We start from the raw sequence: 15,126 nt of genomic DNA on the forward strand, positions 1-15,126 counted from the left end.
AGCTTGGTTTCTGTATTTAATAGTGAAATTACAAAGGATTCAACCTCCAAGTCTTCAAATTTCCTTTGGGATCTAGAGAGGCCCATATACGTTCACGCGAATCAGAGCAATAACTAACTTGTTTTTGATACAGTACAGGACTTTAATATTGCTGGCCTATCCTATCCTATCCTCTGGTCCGTTACTAATTATCACCTCTTTCGTTCTTACAACTACTATATTTCTAATTAGCTTTCTAATTATTTGTTAGTTTTTCATCATTCAGAAAAAAAAAATCCTAACAAAAAAAGTGTATGTTAAGCATTTTTAATTAACCTATTTTACAATCCCCGGACTTTTAACCATTTATTAATTTATTCTTGCTTTCCTTTGTCGTTTGCCTAATACAATAGATAGAGTCTCACTTTAATCTCTATGTGATATCGTCACCCTCTTTATTCAGATACTGAATTTACTAAGTTAGTAATTTGAAGTGTACTCTTTGAGCATTCATAACATGTGTTCTTATTTTCACCTCAGCCAATGTCATTTCATCCACTGGTTTTAATTAAAGCATTTAGGAAAGTAGCGGCATACAGTAAATCACACAGGAACTACATATAGGTCAGCGTACGGCAAACAGGTCACCTTAAGCAACTGACCAGATTTATAGTTTCCTTCAAAAATATGTATTATGTATCATGCCTTCTGAAATATAGACTCCTAGTAATATTATCTACAGACTATACACCTGGTGCCTAATGAAAGTACTAAATCAAAAGAACCAGTCTCATAAAGAAAATATATTTTTGCCAGAAATCACACAATGTGCGCATCAATATTGGGGTTCCCCTACCCTTTCTGCTAAAACCGGCCCTTCTTCTAGGAAGGACTGCCAATATGTTTTGCACCATGATAGCTGGGAGACATGTCTATTCATTCACAAGAACCTTGTTGAAGTCAAGCACTGATGATGGATAATGCCTTATGGATTCCAGTCAGTGTCCCAACTTCAGAGCTAAGGCCATGAACTTCTAACACACCTAAATCAGTAACATATTCTTTATTGGGAGCACACAGTTCTCTAGAATGCCATTGAGCGCTGCAGAAGGTAACTCAAATGCTGCAAAATGACCCCAAACCGGTATTCCTTCTTCACAAAGCTAAACTGCTGGAACTCCGCTCCTTTCATCCTCCAAACCCAGATCACTCGATGGTGGAGAATTATCCATCACTTCAGACTGTCCATTAAACCACATGCTTCTGCGCATGGATGAATTCAGCAATGTGTGCTGCTCACCAGCCATAGAAATCCAATCACAAAACTTCCAACGAATTGCTGTATTGATGTTGGTCTCCACTTGGCTCCCTAGTTCTGTCAGTGTGTGCAGATGAATGAGCCCCTCCAATTGATTGTTGCTCATAGACATTTAACTTCACATTAAGACCACTGGGCTGCTCTCACAAATGCTCATAGTAATGCATGTGGCATAAACCCACCAATACCTTGTGGTAAAACTAACAATTAGATTTGGTGGCCACATACTTTTGGCCATGTGGAGCATATGTGTGTGTCTTGGCTGACAATGGGATTTTACACTTGTATTTCCATGGAATATAGTTCTGTTCTATATGATATGAGATAGTCAATCTTGCTACTTGTTTTCTATTGAAACTGATTTAGTCTTTTTTACTTTATGTGGTGATTGATCTTACATGGTGGATGTTTGATTTTTTTTAGATTTCAGAGACTTATGCCTTCCTTCCAAGAGAAGCAGTGACAAGATTTCTGATGAGCTGCTCAGAGTGTCAGAAAAGAATGCACTTAAATCCAGATGGAGGAGAACATAAAGGTAAGGAAAAGTCCCATAGATGATAATTTCTCAATGTATATTATGTACATACTCATTCTATGTATGTTACTGTTTTACTATATATATATATATATATATATATATATATATATATACACTCACCTAAAGAATTATTAGGAACACCTGTTCTATTTCTCATTAATGCGATTATCTAGTCAACCAATCACATGGCAGTTGCTTCAATGCATGTAGGGTTGTGGTCCTGGTCAAGACAATCTCCTGAACTCCAAACTGAATGTCAGAATGGGAAAGAAAGGTGATTTAAGCAATTCTGAGCGTGGCATGGTTGTTGGTGCCAGACGGGCCGGTCTGAGTATTTCACAATCTGCTCAGTTACTGGGATTTTCACCCACAACCATTTCTAGGGTTTACAAAGAATGGTGTGAAAAGGGAAAAACATCCAGTATGCGGCAGTCATGTGGGCGAAAATGCCTTGTTGATGCTAGAGGTCAGAGGAAAATAGGTCGACTGATTCAAGCTGATAGAAGAGCATCGTTGACTGAAATAACCACTCGTTACAACCGAGGTATGCAGCAAAGCATTTGTGAAGCCACAACACGCACAACCTTGAGGCAGATGGGATACAACAGCAGAAGACCCCACCGAGTACCACTCATCTCCACTACAAATAGGAAAAAGAGGCTACAATTTGCACGAGCTCACCAAAATTGGATTGTTGAAGACTGGAAAAATGTTGCCTGGTCTAATGAGTCTCGATTTCTGTTGAGACATTCAAATGGTAGAGTCAGAATTTGGCATAAACAGAATGAGAACATGTATCCATCATGCCTTGTTACCACTGTGCAGGCTGGTGGTGGTGGTGTAATGGTGTAGGGGATGTTTTCTGGGAACACGTTAGGCCCCTTTTGTGCCAATTGGCCATCGTTTAAATGCCACGGGCTACCTGAGCATTGTTTCTGACCATGTCCATCCCTTCATGACCACCATGTACCCATCTTTTGATGGCTACTTCCAGCAGGATAATGCAACATGTCACAAAGCTCGAATCATTTCAAATTGGTTTCTAGAAAAAGGAAAAAGTCTGGTACCGTGGTAGCCAATAGAAAACTAGTTAAGTTTAGTGCTCTCATTAAGAGAAACAAAATAAGAGTATTGCAGGTTTGATACCTTTTAATGGCTAACAAAAATAGAAGTAATGATGTTACATAGCGAGCTTTCGAGACATCACCAGTCTCTTCATCAGGCGTACTACAAGAATATATGAAGAAACAGCAATATATATACAATGAGAACAGAGGCATGGGGGGAATGAATGGACATAAAAAAAATAAAAAAACAGAACAACATATTAAAGATCTTGAGAATGAGTCCCTGGGACACTCACATGTTCTACATCTAATGTGGTTTATCTGATTCTCTGCACTAAATGTCCTGTTAGAGGCCTCTACGTTGGAGAAACAGGACAGAGACTCAATGCAAGGATGAGGTCCCACCGCCACACAATTAAAGAGAAGAAGCTACACTTTCCTGTGGCTAAGCATTTCTGTAGCCCAGGACACAATGTAGAACATATGAAAGTTCTCATATTAAAAGGTAACTTCAAATCCCAAAAAGCTAGAAGAATTTGGGAATACAAATTTATAACACTGCTTGACACTTTGAATACTGGACTGAATTTGTCCCCGGGATTTATGACACACTACAAGATCTAAAGAGTCTTCTGAAGACATAGTCGGGGCACCAGGTCTCTGAGATAACATCAATTTAGAGACCATAAAACTTTCACACCCCTTATCTGTAAGATAATTAAGGACTCATTCTCAAGATCTTTAATATGTTGTTCTGTTTTTTTTTTTTTTTTTTCTTTTTTTTTTTTCAAATGTCCATTCATTCCCCCCATGCCTCTGTTCTCATTATATATATATTGCTGTTTCTTCATATATTCTTGTAGTACGCCTGATGAAGAGACTGGTGATGTCTCGAAAGCTCGCTATGTAACATCATTACTTCTATTTTTGTTAGCCATTAAAAGGTATCAAACCTGCAATACTCTTATTTTGTTTCTCTTAATGAGAGCACTAAACTAAACTAAATTGGTTTCTAGAACATGACAATGAGTTCACTGTACTAAAATGGCCCCCACAGTCACCAGATCTCAACCCAATAGAGCATCTTTGGGATGTGGTGGAACGGGAGCTTCGTGCCCTGGATGTGCAGCCCTCAAATCTCCATCAACTGCAAGATGCTATCCTATCAATATGGGCCAACATTTCTAAAGAATGCTATCAGCACCTTGTTGAATGAATGCCACGTAGAATTAAGGCAGTTCTGAAGGCAAAAGGGGGTCCAACACCGTATTAGGATGGTGTTCCTAATAATTCTTTAGGTGAGTGTATATATATATATATATATATATATATATAATGTGACGGACTGAACCGTCACTGGGGCTGCTGGAGAGGCCTGAGGGCCAGCCTCCTTCCTATGGACTATGGACCCAAAACTATGGAAACACCCCCCCCCCCAGCTCATTATTCTACAAAGGGAAAAATTGGTAGTTTCTGCCTGTGAGTGAATACGTTATCCCATTGTGTTGATTAAATTGTATCACATGTGTGTGTTTTCAGCCTATAACTGCTTGTGATTGGTTTATGCAAAAAGTGACTCAGTCTTCAACAAGGTATCCATGGGGAGTGTCCCTTGCTGGAAGACCTGTATAAAAGGCTGGCATGTAGACTTTTAAAGTGTCTTGTTCTACCCTTCATGAAGTCTGGGCTCATGTTTGGGGGATTGAAGAACTACACTCTGGGCATTGCTATATTCATTATACTCTCCAGAGTATAATCCCTATCTCTTGTAAGAGCTTGTTCCTGCATCGCTCTCTGAAAGAAGAGAGTGTCACCCACTGGAACCCTTGTCGTAGGTCCAGGGTAGGTAGAAGACAGCGAGATTCCAAACAAGCTACGGCGGTTCGTGGGGGCTGCAGTGCTTACGGTGTCGAGCAGAGTGCTTGGACCCCTCTGGAAGCACGAGGAGCATCCATCAATAGAGGTACCAAGTCAGGGTGCTAGGAGATCCGTTACAGTGGTGGCAGCAGTGGGATTCAAACCCATCCATTGCCTTAGACCACTCCGCCATGCGAGCATTCTAAGGTGCTGGATTGAGGCTCCAGTCTGTAATGAATCTCCTAGCACCCCAACAGGCAGACACTACCCATTGCTGATTCTTTCCTAAAGAAACATTTGTGATAGCTACTAATGTACCTCATTTAGTATTTAGAAATACAGAGTCAAGCAATGGTCATCTACTGTCTGTAAGGAACTTTTGTGAACATTTCACATGATAGCAAGAAGAAGCACATAGGGTACAAAAGTAACTCACAAGTTCCAAGGAAGTCATATGACTTCAACTTTTACTTGACAGCTACTATTGGTGTAATTATGTGGCAAAACTCTGTATAGACTTCTGTATGATAAAAAAAAAAGGTTAATATATTTCAACATAAATAATAATACCTGAATGTGATCAAATACACAAATTAACCACATTTTATTTCCTACAGATAATGGCAAACCACCCACCCTGGTAACCAGCATGATTGACTATAATATGCCAATCACAATGGCTTATATGAAGCACATGAAACTACAGCTCTTAAACTCACAACAAGATGAGGTAAGTCATCTATCTACCTATTAATCTAAAAAAAGGAAACTCCACGGCACTTCCAAAAATAATGTACATATTTTATTCCACCAGATGTGACGTTTCGGTCCTCTTAATGGAACCTTTTTCAAGCAATTGCCGCTGGCGCTCCTACTTTTCTGTCTTGATTGTGGTGCTGCCCAGTGTTATTTTTTTTATATCTATCTATCTATCATCATATCTATCTATCTATCTGTCTATCTATCTATCTATCATCATATCTATCTATCTATCTGTCTATCTATCTATCTATCTATCATCATATCTATCTATCTATCTATCTATCTATCTATCTATCTATCTATCTATCTATCTATCTATCATCATATCTATCTATCTATCTGTCTATCTATCTATCTATCTATCTATCTATCTATCTATCTATCATCATATCTATCTATCTCATCAAGCATTCACATTGTGATCTATCTATTCACCAAGTTAATAAGAACTGCTTGCAGTGCTCCAGGAAATGGCCTCCTGTTGTGTTATTGGGACCTATACAATGAAAGAAGTCTCCCATTGTAACTATTCACTATTCAGTCCATCAGACTCGATAATAAATGATTGTTACAAGTAATGGGTTTGGTAGGCAGCAGCCTAAGTGATTTTGGACAGCTACATAGCAACAGGTGTCACTGACCGTGGATGATCACACAAGTCTCCACAGATGGTATGGTGTTACTTACATAGAGTGGAAGAGCTCCGGATCCGCAATACACTACGGACATGTGAATGGACCCTAAGAAAGACATTTACTTTAGGGCTCCTTCAAACGGACGTCTTTTTGCGTTCCGTATACGGAACCATTCATTTCAATGGTTCCGCAAAAAAACCGGAATGTACTCCGTATGCATTCCGTTTCTGTTTTTCCATTCCGTTGAAAGATATAACATGTCCTATTATTGTCCGCAAATAACATTCCGTGGCTCCATTCAAGTCAATGGGTCCTCAAAAAAACAGAACACATACGGAATGTACTCCGTATGTCTACCGTATCCGTTCTGTTTTTGCGTAACCATCTATTGAAAATGTTATGCCCAGCCCAATTTTTCTATGTAATTACTGCATACTGTATATGCCATATGGGAAAACAGAACGGAAAAACAGAACGAAACCGGAAACACTACTGAAAAAAAAAACGGAAAAGCAGATCCAGGAAAAACGGCCTGCAAAACACTGAAAAAGACATACGGTCGTGTGAACGAGCCCTTACACGGAGAAAGAAAGCAATACAAAGCAGCATCTCTGGTTTTATGTAGCACCTGCTGCATTATCTTAATTCAGAATATATATATGGGTGCCTCACTCTCCAATCTGCTCATGGAACATGTGCAATTGTCTTCGGTAGTCATCAGGTCTGTGTCTTATATACAGACCTCTCTGCATATTAAGAATTTTGTCCATGTGTTATAAATGAAGGGTGGACAGCTTTTATTATGACCCTTACATTTTTAATACCAGAGTGCTCTCATCAGATGGCCCCGTGTCTTACCATGTGAACTCCGGTTTTGTCTGCAGGATGAAAGTTCTATTGAAAGTGACGAATTTGATATGAGCGACTCCACCAGGATGTCAGCTGTGAACTCTGACCTCAGTTCTAACCTTGAAGAAAGGATGCAGAGTCCCCAGAATCTTCATAGTCAACAAGATGGCAAGTATTTCAGATCTGTTTATTCTTAATAGATGGCCAGTTACATTGTTCTGTAATACTTTGTTCACCTCTGCGTAACAGCCTGCCAGAGTTCACCAGATCCAGCCTAGGGGATCCATCTGCTTTCGTGCATAAATGTTTTGGACAGACAAAAAATGGGACCAAAAGTCAGCATTTCACCGGAAAGTGGCCAGATTCCCACCGAATCCCATTATAGTCAAGGTGGATCTGGCCATGCAAGGCAGTATACGGCTAGGCCAGATCTTGTCAATTGCGGCAGGCTGTTTCTCTATTGGTTAGAGTTAGGGGCAACTGTCAAAAATACAGGTCCTTCTCAAAAAATTAGCATATTGTGATAAAGTTCATTATTTTCTGTAATGTACTGATAAACATTAGACTTTCATATATTTTAGATTCATTACACACCAACTGAAGTAGTTCAAGCCTTTTATTGTTTTAATATTGATGATTTTGGCATACAGCTCATGAAAACCCAAAATTCCTATCTCAAAAAATTAGCATATCATGAAAAGGTTCTCTAAACGAGCTATTAACCTAATCATCTGAATCAACTAATTAACTCTAAACACCTGCAAAAGATTCCTGAGGCTTTTAAAAACTCCCAGCCTGGTTCATTACTCAAAACCGCAATCATGGGTAAGACTGCCGACCTGACTGCTGTCCAGAAGGCCATCATTGACACCCTCAAGCAAGAGGGTCAGACACAGAAAGACATTTCTGAACGACTAGGCTGTTCCCAGAGCGCTGTATCAAGGCACCTCAGTGGGAAGTCTGTGGGAAGGAAAAAGTGTGGCAGAAAACGCTGCACAACGAGAAGAGGTGACCAGACCCTGAGGAAGATTGTGGAGAAGGACCGATTCCAGACCTTGGGGGACCTGCGGAAGCAGTGGACTGAGTCTGGAGTAGAAACATCCAGAGCCACCGTGTACAGGCGTGTGCAGGAAATGGGCTACAGGTGCCGCATTCCCCAGGTCAAGCCACTTTTGAACCAGAAACAGCGGCAGAAGCGCCTGACCTGGGCTACAGAGAAGCAGCACTGGACTGTTGCATGTCATTCGGAAATCAAGGTGCCAGAGTCTGGAGGAAGACTGGGGAGAGGGAAATGCCAAAATGCCTGAAGTCCAGTGTCAAGTACCCACAGTCAGTGATGGTCTGGGGTGCCATGTCAGCTGCTGGTGTTGGTCCACTGTGTTTTATCAAGGGCAGGGTCAATGCAGCTAGCTATCAGGAGATTTTGGAGCACTTCATGCTTCCATCTGCTGAAAAGCTTTATGGAGATGAAGATTTCATTTTTCAGCACGACCTGGCACAGTGCCAAAACCACTGGTAAATGGTTTACTGACCATGGTATTACTGTGCTCAATTGGCCTGCCAACTCTCCTGACCTGAACCCCATAGAGAATCTGTGGGATATTGGGAAGAGAAAGTTGAGAGACGCAAGACCCAACACTCTGGATGAGCTTAAGGCCGCTATCGAAGCATCCTGGGCCTCCATAACACCTCAGCAGTGCCACAGGCTGATTGCCTCCATGCCACGCCGCATTGAAGCAATTATTACCTGCAAAAGGATTCCGACCAAGTATTGAGTGCAGAACTGAACATAATTATTTGAAGGTTGACTTTTTTTGTATTAAAAACACATTTTTTTTATTGGTCGGATGAAATATGCTAATTTTTTTAGATAGGAAATTTGGGTTTTCATGAGCTGTATGCCAAAATCATCAATATTAAAACAATAAAAGGCTTGAACTACTTCAGTTGGTGTGTAATGAATCTAAAATATATGAAAGTCTAATGTTTATCAGTACATTACAGAAAATAATGAACTTTTTCACAATATGCTTTTATATTCAAGCAAAGTGTGTAGCAGCAAATCAATCCATAAAAGAAGGCAGACATGGTTCAGAAGTTCAGCTCCAGAATGGAGAAGAAGTGAATGTGACTATGAAATGTTCATTGGTGCCAGGTGCTATCTTCTAGGATCCTGAGAGAAAAAGAAACGGCAAATCAGTTAAACCATTTAAATTTCTTTGCTTTCAGTTAGGGTATTACCTTATGGATAGATGGTCTGTTTTTGTTTCCTAGGTCTGGTTTTGAATGAACCTGTTATTATATCAACATCATTGTACTTTATGAGCATGAATGCTATACTATGAAGTTGGCCTTAAAATGTAAATAAATGTTTGTTGGGATATAAAGTTTTTTTAGGAGCAGTTAACCATTTAATGTCTAGTGGAACTTCCCGACTACCCCTCCCCCATACAAAGATATTGAGGAAGATAACAACTGGGCTGTAGAATACTGCTCAATCCTTTTGTTCTTGAGGAGACAAATCACCACCAAAAGTGTCTGGATGTGGCTTTTTCCTCTCTCCCCATTCACAACATACACTCACCTAAAGAATTATTAGGAACACCTGTTCTATTTCTCATTAATGCTATTATCTAGTCAACCAATCACATGGCAGTTGCTTCAATGCTTGTAGGGTTGTGGTCCTGGTCAAGACAATCTCCTGAACTCCAAACTGAATGTCAGAATGGGAAAGAAAGGTGGGCTACAACAGCAGAAGACCCTACCGGGTACCACTCATCTCCACTACAAATAGGAAAAAGAGGCTACAATGTGCACAAGCTCACCAAAATTGGACTGTTGAAGACTGAAAAAATGTTGCCTGGTCTGATGAGTCTCAATTTCTGTTGAGACATTTAAATGGTATAGTCTGAATTTGGTGTAAACAGAATGAGAACATACAGTGGGATGCGAAAGTTTGGGCAACCTTGTTAATCGTCATGATTTTCCTGTATAAATCGTTGGTTGTTACGATAAAAAATGTCAGTTAAATATATCATATAGAAGACACACACAGTGATATTTGAGAAGTGAAATGAAGTTTATTGGATTTACAGAAAGTGTGCTATAATTGTTTAAACAAAGTTAGGCAGGTGCATAAATTTGGGCACCACAAAAAATAAATTAAATCAATATTTTGTAGATCCTCCTTTTGCAGAAATTACAGCCTCTGAACGCTTCCTGTAGGTTCCAATTAGAGTCTGTATTCTGGTTGAAGGTATTTTGGACCATTCCTCTTTACAAAACATTTTTAGTTCATTCAGGTTTGATGGCTTCCGAGCATGGACAGCTCTCTTTAAGTCACACCACAGATTTTCAATTATATAGCCCCGGAGCAGCTTCAGCTTTGTCACTGATTCCTGGACATTGGTCTCCAGAATCTGCTGATACTGAGTGGAATCCATGCGTCCCTCAACTTTGACAAGATTCCCAGTCCCTGCACTGGCCTCACAGCCCCACAGCATGATGGAACCACCACCATATTTTACTGTAGGTAGCAGGTGTTTTTCTTGGACTGCTATGTTCTTTTTCCTCCATGCATAACGCCCCTTGTTATGGCCAAATAACTCAATTTTAGTTACATCAGTCCACAGCACCTTTATACCAAAATGCAACTGGCTTGTCCAAATGTGCTTTAGCCCACCTCAAGCGGCACTTTTTGTGCTGTGGGCGGAGAAAAGTCTTCCTCTGCATCACTCTCGCATACAGCATCTCCTTGTGTAAAGTGTGCCGAATGGTTGAACAATGCACAGTGACTCCATCTGCAGCAAGATGATGTTGTAGGTCTTCGGTGCTGGTCTGTGGGTTGACTCTGACTGTTCTCACCATTCGTCGCTTCTGTCTATCCGAGATTTTTCTTGGTCTGCCACTTCGAGCCTTAACTTGACCTGAGCCTGTGGTCTTCCATTTCCTCAATATTTCCCTAACTGTGGAAACAGACAGCTGGAATCTCTGAGACAGCTTTCTGTATCCTTCCCCTAAACCATGACGGTGAACAATCTTTGTCTTCAGGTCATTTGAGAGTTGTTTTGAGACCCCCCCATGTTGCTACTCTTCAGAGAAAATTAAAAGAGGAGGGAAACTTACAATTGACCCCCTTAAATACTCTTTCTCATAATTGGATTCACCGGTGTATGTAGGTCAGGGGTCACTGAGCTTACCAAGCCAATTTGAGTTCCAATAATTAGTTCTAAAGGTTTTGGAATCAATAAAATGACAACAGTGCCCAAATTTATGCACCTGCCTAATTGTGTTTAAACAATTATAGCACACTTTCTATAAGTCCAATAAACTTCATTTTACTTCTCAAATATCACTGTGTGTGTCTCCTATATGATATATTTAACTGACATTTTTTATCATAACAACCAACGATTTATACAGGAAAATCATGATGATTAACAAGGTTGCCCAAACTTTCGCATCCCACTGTATATCCATCATGCCTTGTTACCACTGTGCAGGCTGGTGGTGGTGGTGTAATGGTGTGGGGGATGTTTTCTGGGCACACTTTAGGCCCCTTAGTGCCAATTGGCCATCGTTTAAATGCCACAGGCTACCTGAGCATTTTTTCTGACCATGTCCATCCCTTCATGACCACCATGTACTTATCTTCTGATGGCTACTTCCAGCAGGATAATGCACCATGTCACAAAGCTCGAATCATTTCAAATTGGTTTCTTGAACATGACAATGAGTTCACTGTACTAAAATGGCCCCCACAGACACCAGATCTCAACCCAATAGAGCATCTTTGGGATGTGGTGGAACGGGAGCTTCGTGCCCTGGATGTGCATCCCTCAAATCTCCATCAACTGCAAGATGCGATCCTATCAATATGGGCCAACATTTCTAAATAATGCTATCAGCACCTTGTTGAATCAATGCCATGTAGAATTAAGGCAGTTTTGAAGGCAAAAGGGGGTCCAACACCGTATTAGTATGGTGTTCCTAATAATTCTTTAGGTGAGTGTATGTCAAGCTAAGTGGGCATGCACATGGAGGGATCGGGAGAGATAATTGCCGGTTGCATGAGCATTCAACCAGAATATCTCGTGCATGGCCAGCCTAAGGGTATGTTCAGATGGAGGATTTTGGGTGCAGGTTTCAGCCTTGATTTGATGCCAAACACTGGGGCGAATCTGCCCTGAATCCCCCTCCCATTGCTTATAACAGGAGGCTGTTCTGCAGTTTATGCCACGCAATTTTCAAGACTGCGCAAAAAATATACAGGTCCATTCCTGGTGCAGTTGCTGCATGGACCTCTCAAAAAGCCGCAGCGGGTGCTTGCTAATGGTTTACCACCATTCAATGGAGCTAAACCTAAAGCGGATCCACATGAAAACCCTCAGCAGAAACCGCAGCTCAGCTGTATCTGCAGTGGTATATACGGCAAATTTTGTTGTGGAACAAGTCCTCTATCGGAACATACCCCAAGTGTTCCCTTATTTGGGTGCAGAGGTCTATACCTATACGTAAAACTTTGGGTTGAAAACTAGAGTACATCCCTCTGTGGTACGACGACCAGGACTATGTATCTAGCTAAAATTTTAAAAAATTGTTATGTTTTATGAATATGGAGATAAAATCCAGAGTGGAATACGCTCAATCATCCCGGCATAGTTTGTGTTAGTTTTTTAGATATCTGTTTGAATTAGCTGTGTAAACTGTATGACCTTAAATGAAAAGCAGCATTCCAGTAAGCCGATGGGAAGGCATTGATCGCTGTCATGGTAACAGTGATCTCTTGAAGTCATACTTTGCTCAGAATACGATACCTTTTTACACAGTAGAAATCAGTCTGTAAATATTATCACAAAGTGTATCACAGCTAGACAGCTGACCCTCCCCATCTGAGGTTTTTTTATAGTTTCGAGAATTTTAATGGATGTAAAGAACTATTGATGTGATTTTGCTGAAAGATGATTGATAAGTTTGTTTTTGTTAGATTGCATGTTTTTTTTAGCATGTCTATTTGAAGGTGTCTCCTGATTTTACCAACCACAATACATAATTTGTAAAATAAAGTGTCCTCTTTCAAAGGATTAGAAGCAATATGTTAACCTATAAGTGTAGTAATGCCCAGAGCTTTGAAGTAGAAGTCGGTAGAAATGTACCAAATACTACTCCAGCTTAAAAGAATATTATCTGTTATTAATATTGGTTAATTGATTTATTAACTTTCATATAAACTTAGAAAAGTTTAGAAATGTAAAAAGTTTAGAAATGTAAATAAACATAAATATATTTTATGCTCTATCAATCTAAGGCCCTAATTGATCAAAATCAGTGATCAGCAGGTTGTCCTGTGGTAGAAAATCAGTTTTCACCTCTTTTGTGTTCTCTTCTGTCCTTATACTATAAACAATGATAAGCAGGGTGTTCTAATGGTTATAGAAAATCAGTTCTCACTTCTCCTGTGTTCTTCCTGTCCTTCTACTATAAACAGTGATAAGCAGGGTCTTCTAGTGGTTATAGAAAACCAGTTCTCACTTCTCCTGTGTTCTTCCTGTCCTACTATAAACAGTGATAAGCAGGGTGTTCTAGTGGTTATCGAAAATCAGTTCTCACCTCTCCCGTGTTCTCCCCATCCTTCTACTATAAACAATGATAAGCAGGGTGTTCTAGTGGTGATAGATAATCAGTTCTCACCTCTCCTGTGTTCTCCTCTGTCCTTATACTATAATAAGTGATAAGAAGGGTGTCCTAGTGGTGATAGAAAATCAGTTCTCACCTCTCCTGTGTTCTCCTCGTCCTTTTACTTTAAACAGTGATATACAGGGTGTTCTAGTGGTGATAGATAATCAGTTCTCACCTCTCTTGTGTTCTCTTCTGTCCTTATACTATAAACAGAGATAAGCAGGGTGGTCTAGTGGTGATAGAGAATCAGTTCTCACCTCTTCTGTGTTCTCCTCTATCCTTATACTATAATCAGTAATAAGAAGGGTGTCCTAGTGGTGATAGAAAATCAGTTCTCAATTGCCCTGTGTTCTCCCCGCCCTAGTACTATAAACAGTTATAAGCAGGGTGGTCTAGGGGTGATAGAGAATCAGTTCTTACCTCTCCTGTGTTCTCCTCTGTCCTTATACTATAAACTATGATAAGATAAGAAGGGGTTTCTAGTGGTGATAGATAATCAGTTCTCACCTCTCCTGTGTTCTCACCTGTCTCTAATACTGGGTATCTTTATGCTTCTCCAAGACCCTAAGTTACAATTCCTAAAACTGTGCTGCACATGCTCAGTAGTAAGTTCTTCCTCTAAAAACCAAAGGAGGAAGTTCACTATTGAGCATGCCTGTAGTCATCTCAGAACTGCTGTACAGAGCAGGAAGACAGCATTAAAGGGGTTTGTCCAGGAATAAGTAACTTTTCACAGGTGCCCGCAGCCTGCCTCTGCTATGGAAAGTATCATACTCACCTATACCCCGCCACTCCCATGTGTCCATCTTCTGGTCCATGACTTTTTTAATTCGTCCCCGGCATGCTCATGATCATCTGCTCGGCTGCAGCCCATAACTTTAGTGGTGATTTGTCTCTTGGGTACATGTTAATGCTGAATCCAGTCATTGGCTGCAGTAGAGTAGATGATCCTTGTCACGCCAGAGAGGAAGCGTACCGGAGGATGAACACATGTGAGCTAGGGTGCAGAACTGGAGCTGCCGATAGCAGGTAAGTACGATATGAATCTTTCCATAAATAAATATTTTCTAACTTTTTCTGAGGACAAATTCATAGACTTCTTAAAAATGATTAATCATATAACAGTGCTTATAAGTTATTAAATGTATAGTGCATTGCATATTTACTTGAAGAAAATTTCAGGAATTTCCGAAATTGTTCTAAATAGCCTGATTTCTTACCTGGTAGTATGAAAAAGCCAGATGGCATTTTACTACAGTAACTTTGTGATTACTAAATTATTGATCATTTATGAAGGAGTCGGAGTCTGAGCCGGAGTTGGAGTGTGATAAAATGCAGAACTTTGTCTTACCAACTCCAGTCATCCAAGTTTTCCTTAGAAGTCCTTTAGGGCCATATAATATGCAGCCTCCTTCAGGCAGTTGAAACCCCCTCCCAGAGATG

At 40.2% G+C, this 15,126-nt stretch overlaps 1 protein-coding gene across 2 annotated transcripts in view; it reads left to right on the top strand.

Moving 5' to 3' along the window:
- NOL4 (nucleolar protein 4) overlaps positions 1–15,126 on the top strand; it is a 281,515-nt gene that overhangs the window by 162,099 nt on the left and 104,290 nt on the right. For both annotated transcript variants that reach the window (XM_044293894.1, XM_044293895.1), the window contains exons 3-5: positions 1,721–1,832; positions 5,377–5,489; positions 7,041–7,173. In XM_044293894.1, the coding sequence (XP_044149829.1) occupies positions 1,721–1,832; positions 5,377–5,489; positions 7,041–7,173 (358 nt within the window). The remainder of the gene's footprint in view (positions 1–1,720; positions 1,833–5,376; positions 5,490–7,040; positions 7,174–15,126) is intronic.

The sequence above is a fragment of the Bufo gargarizans genome, chromosome 5 (genome assembly GCF_014858855.1).
Source record: "Bufo gargarizans isolate SCDJY-AF-19 chromosome 5, ASM1485885v1, whole genome shotgun sequence".
NCBI lineage: Eukaryota > Metazoa > Chordata > Amphibia > Anura > Bufonidae > Bufo > Bufo gargarizans.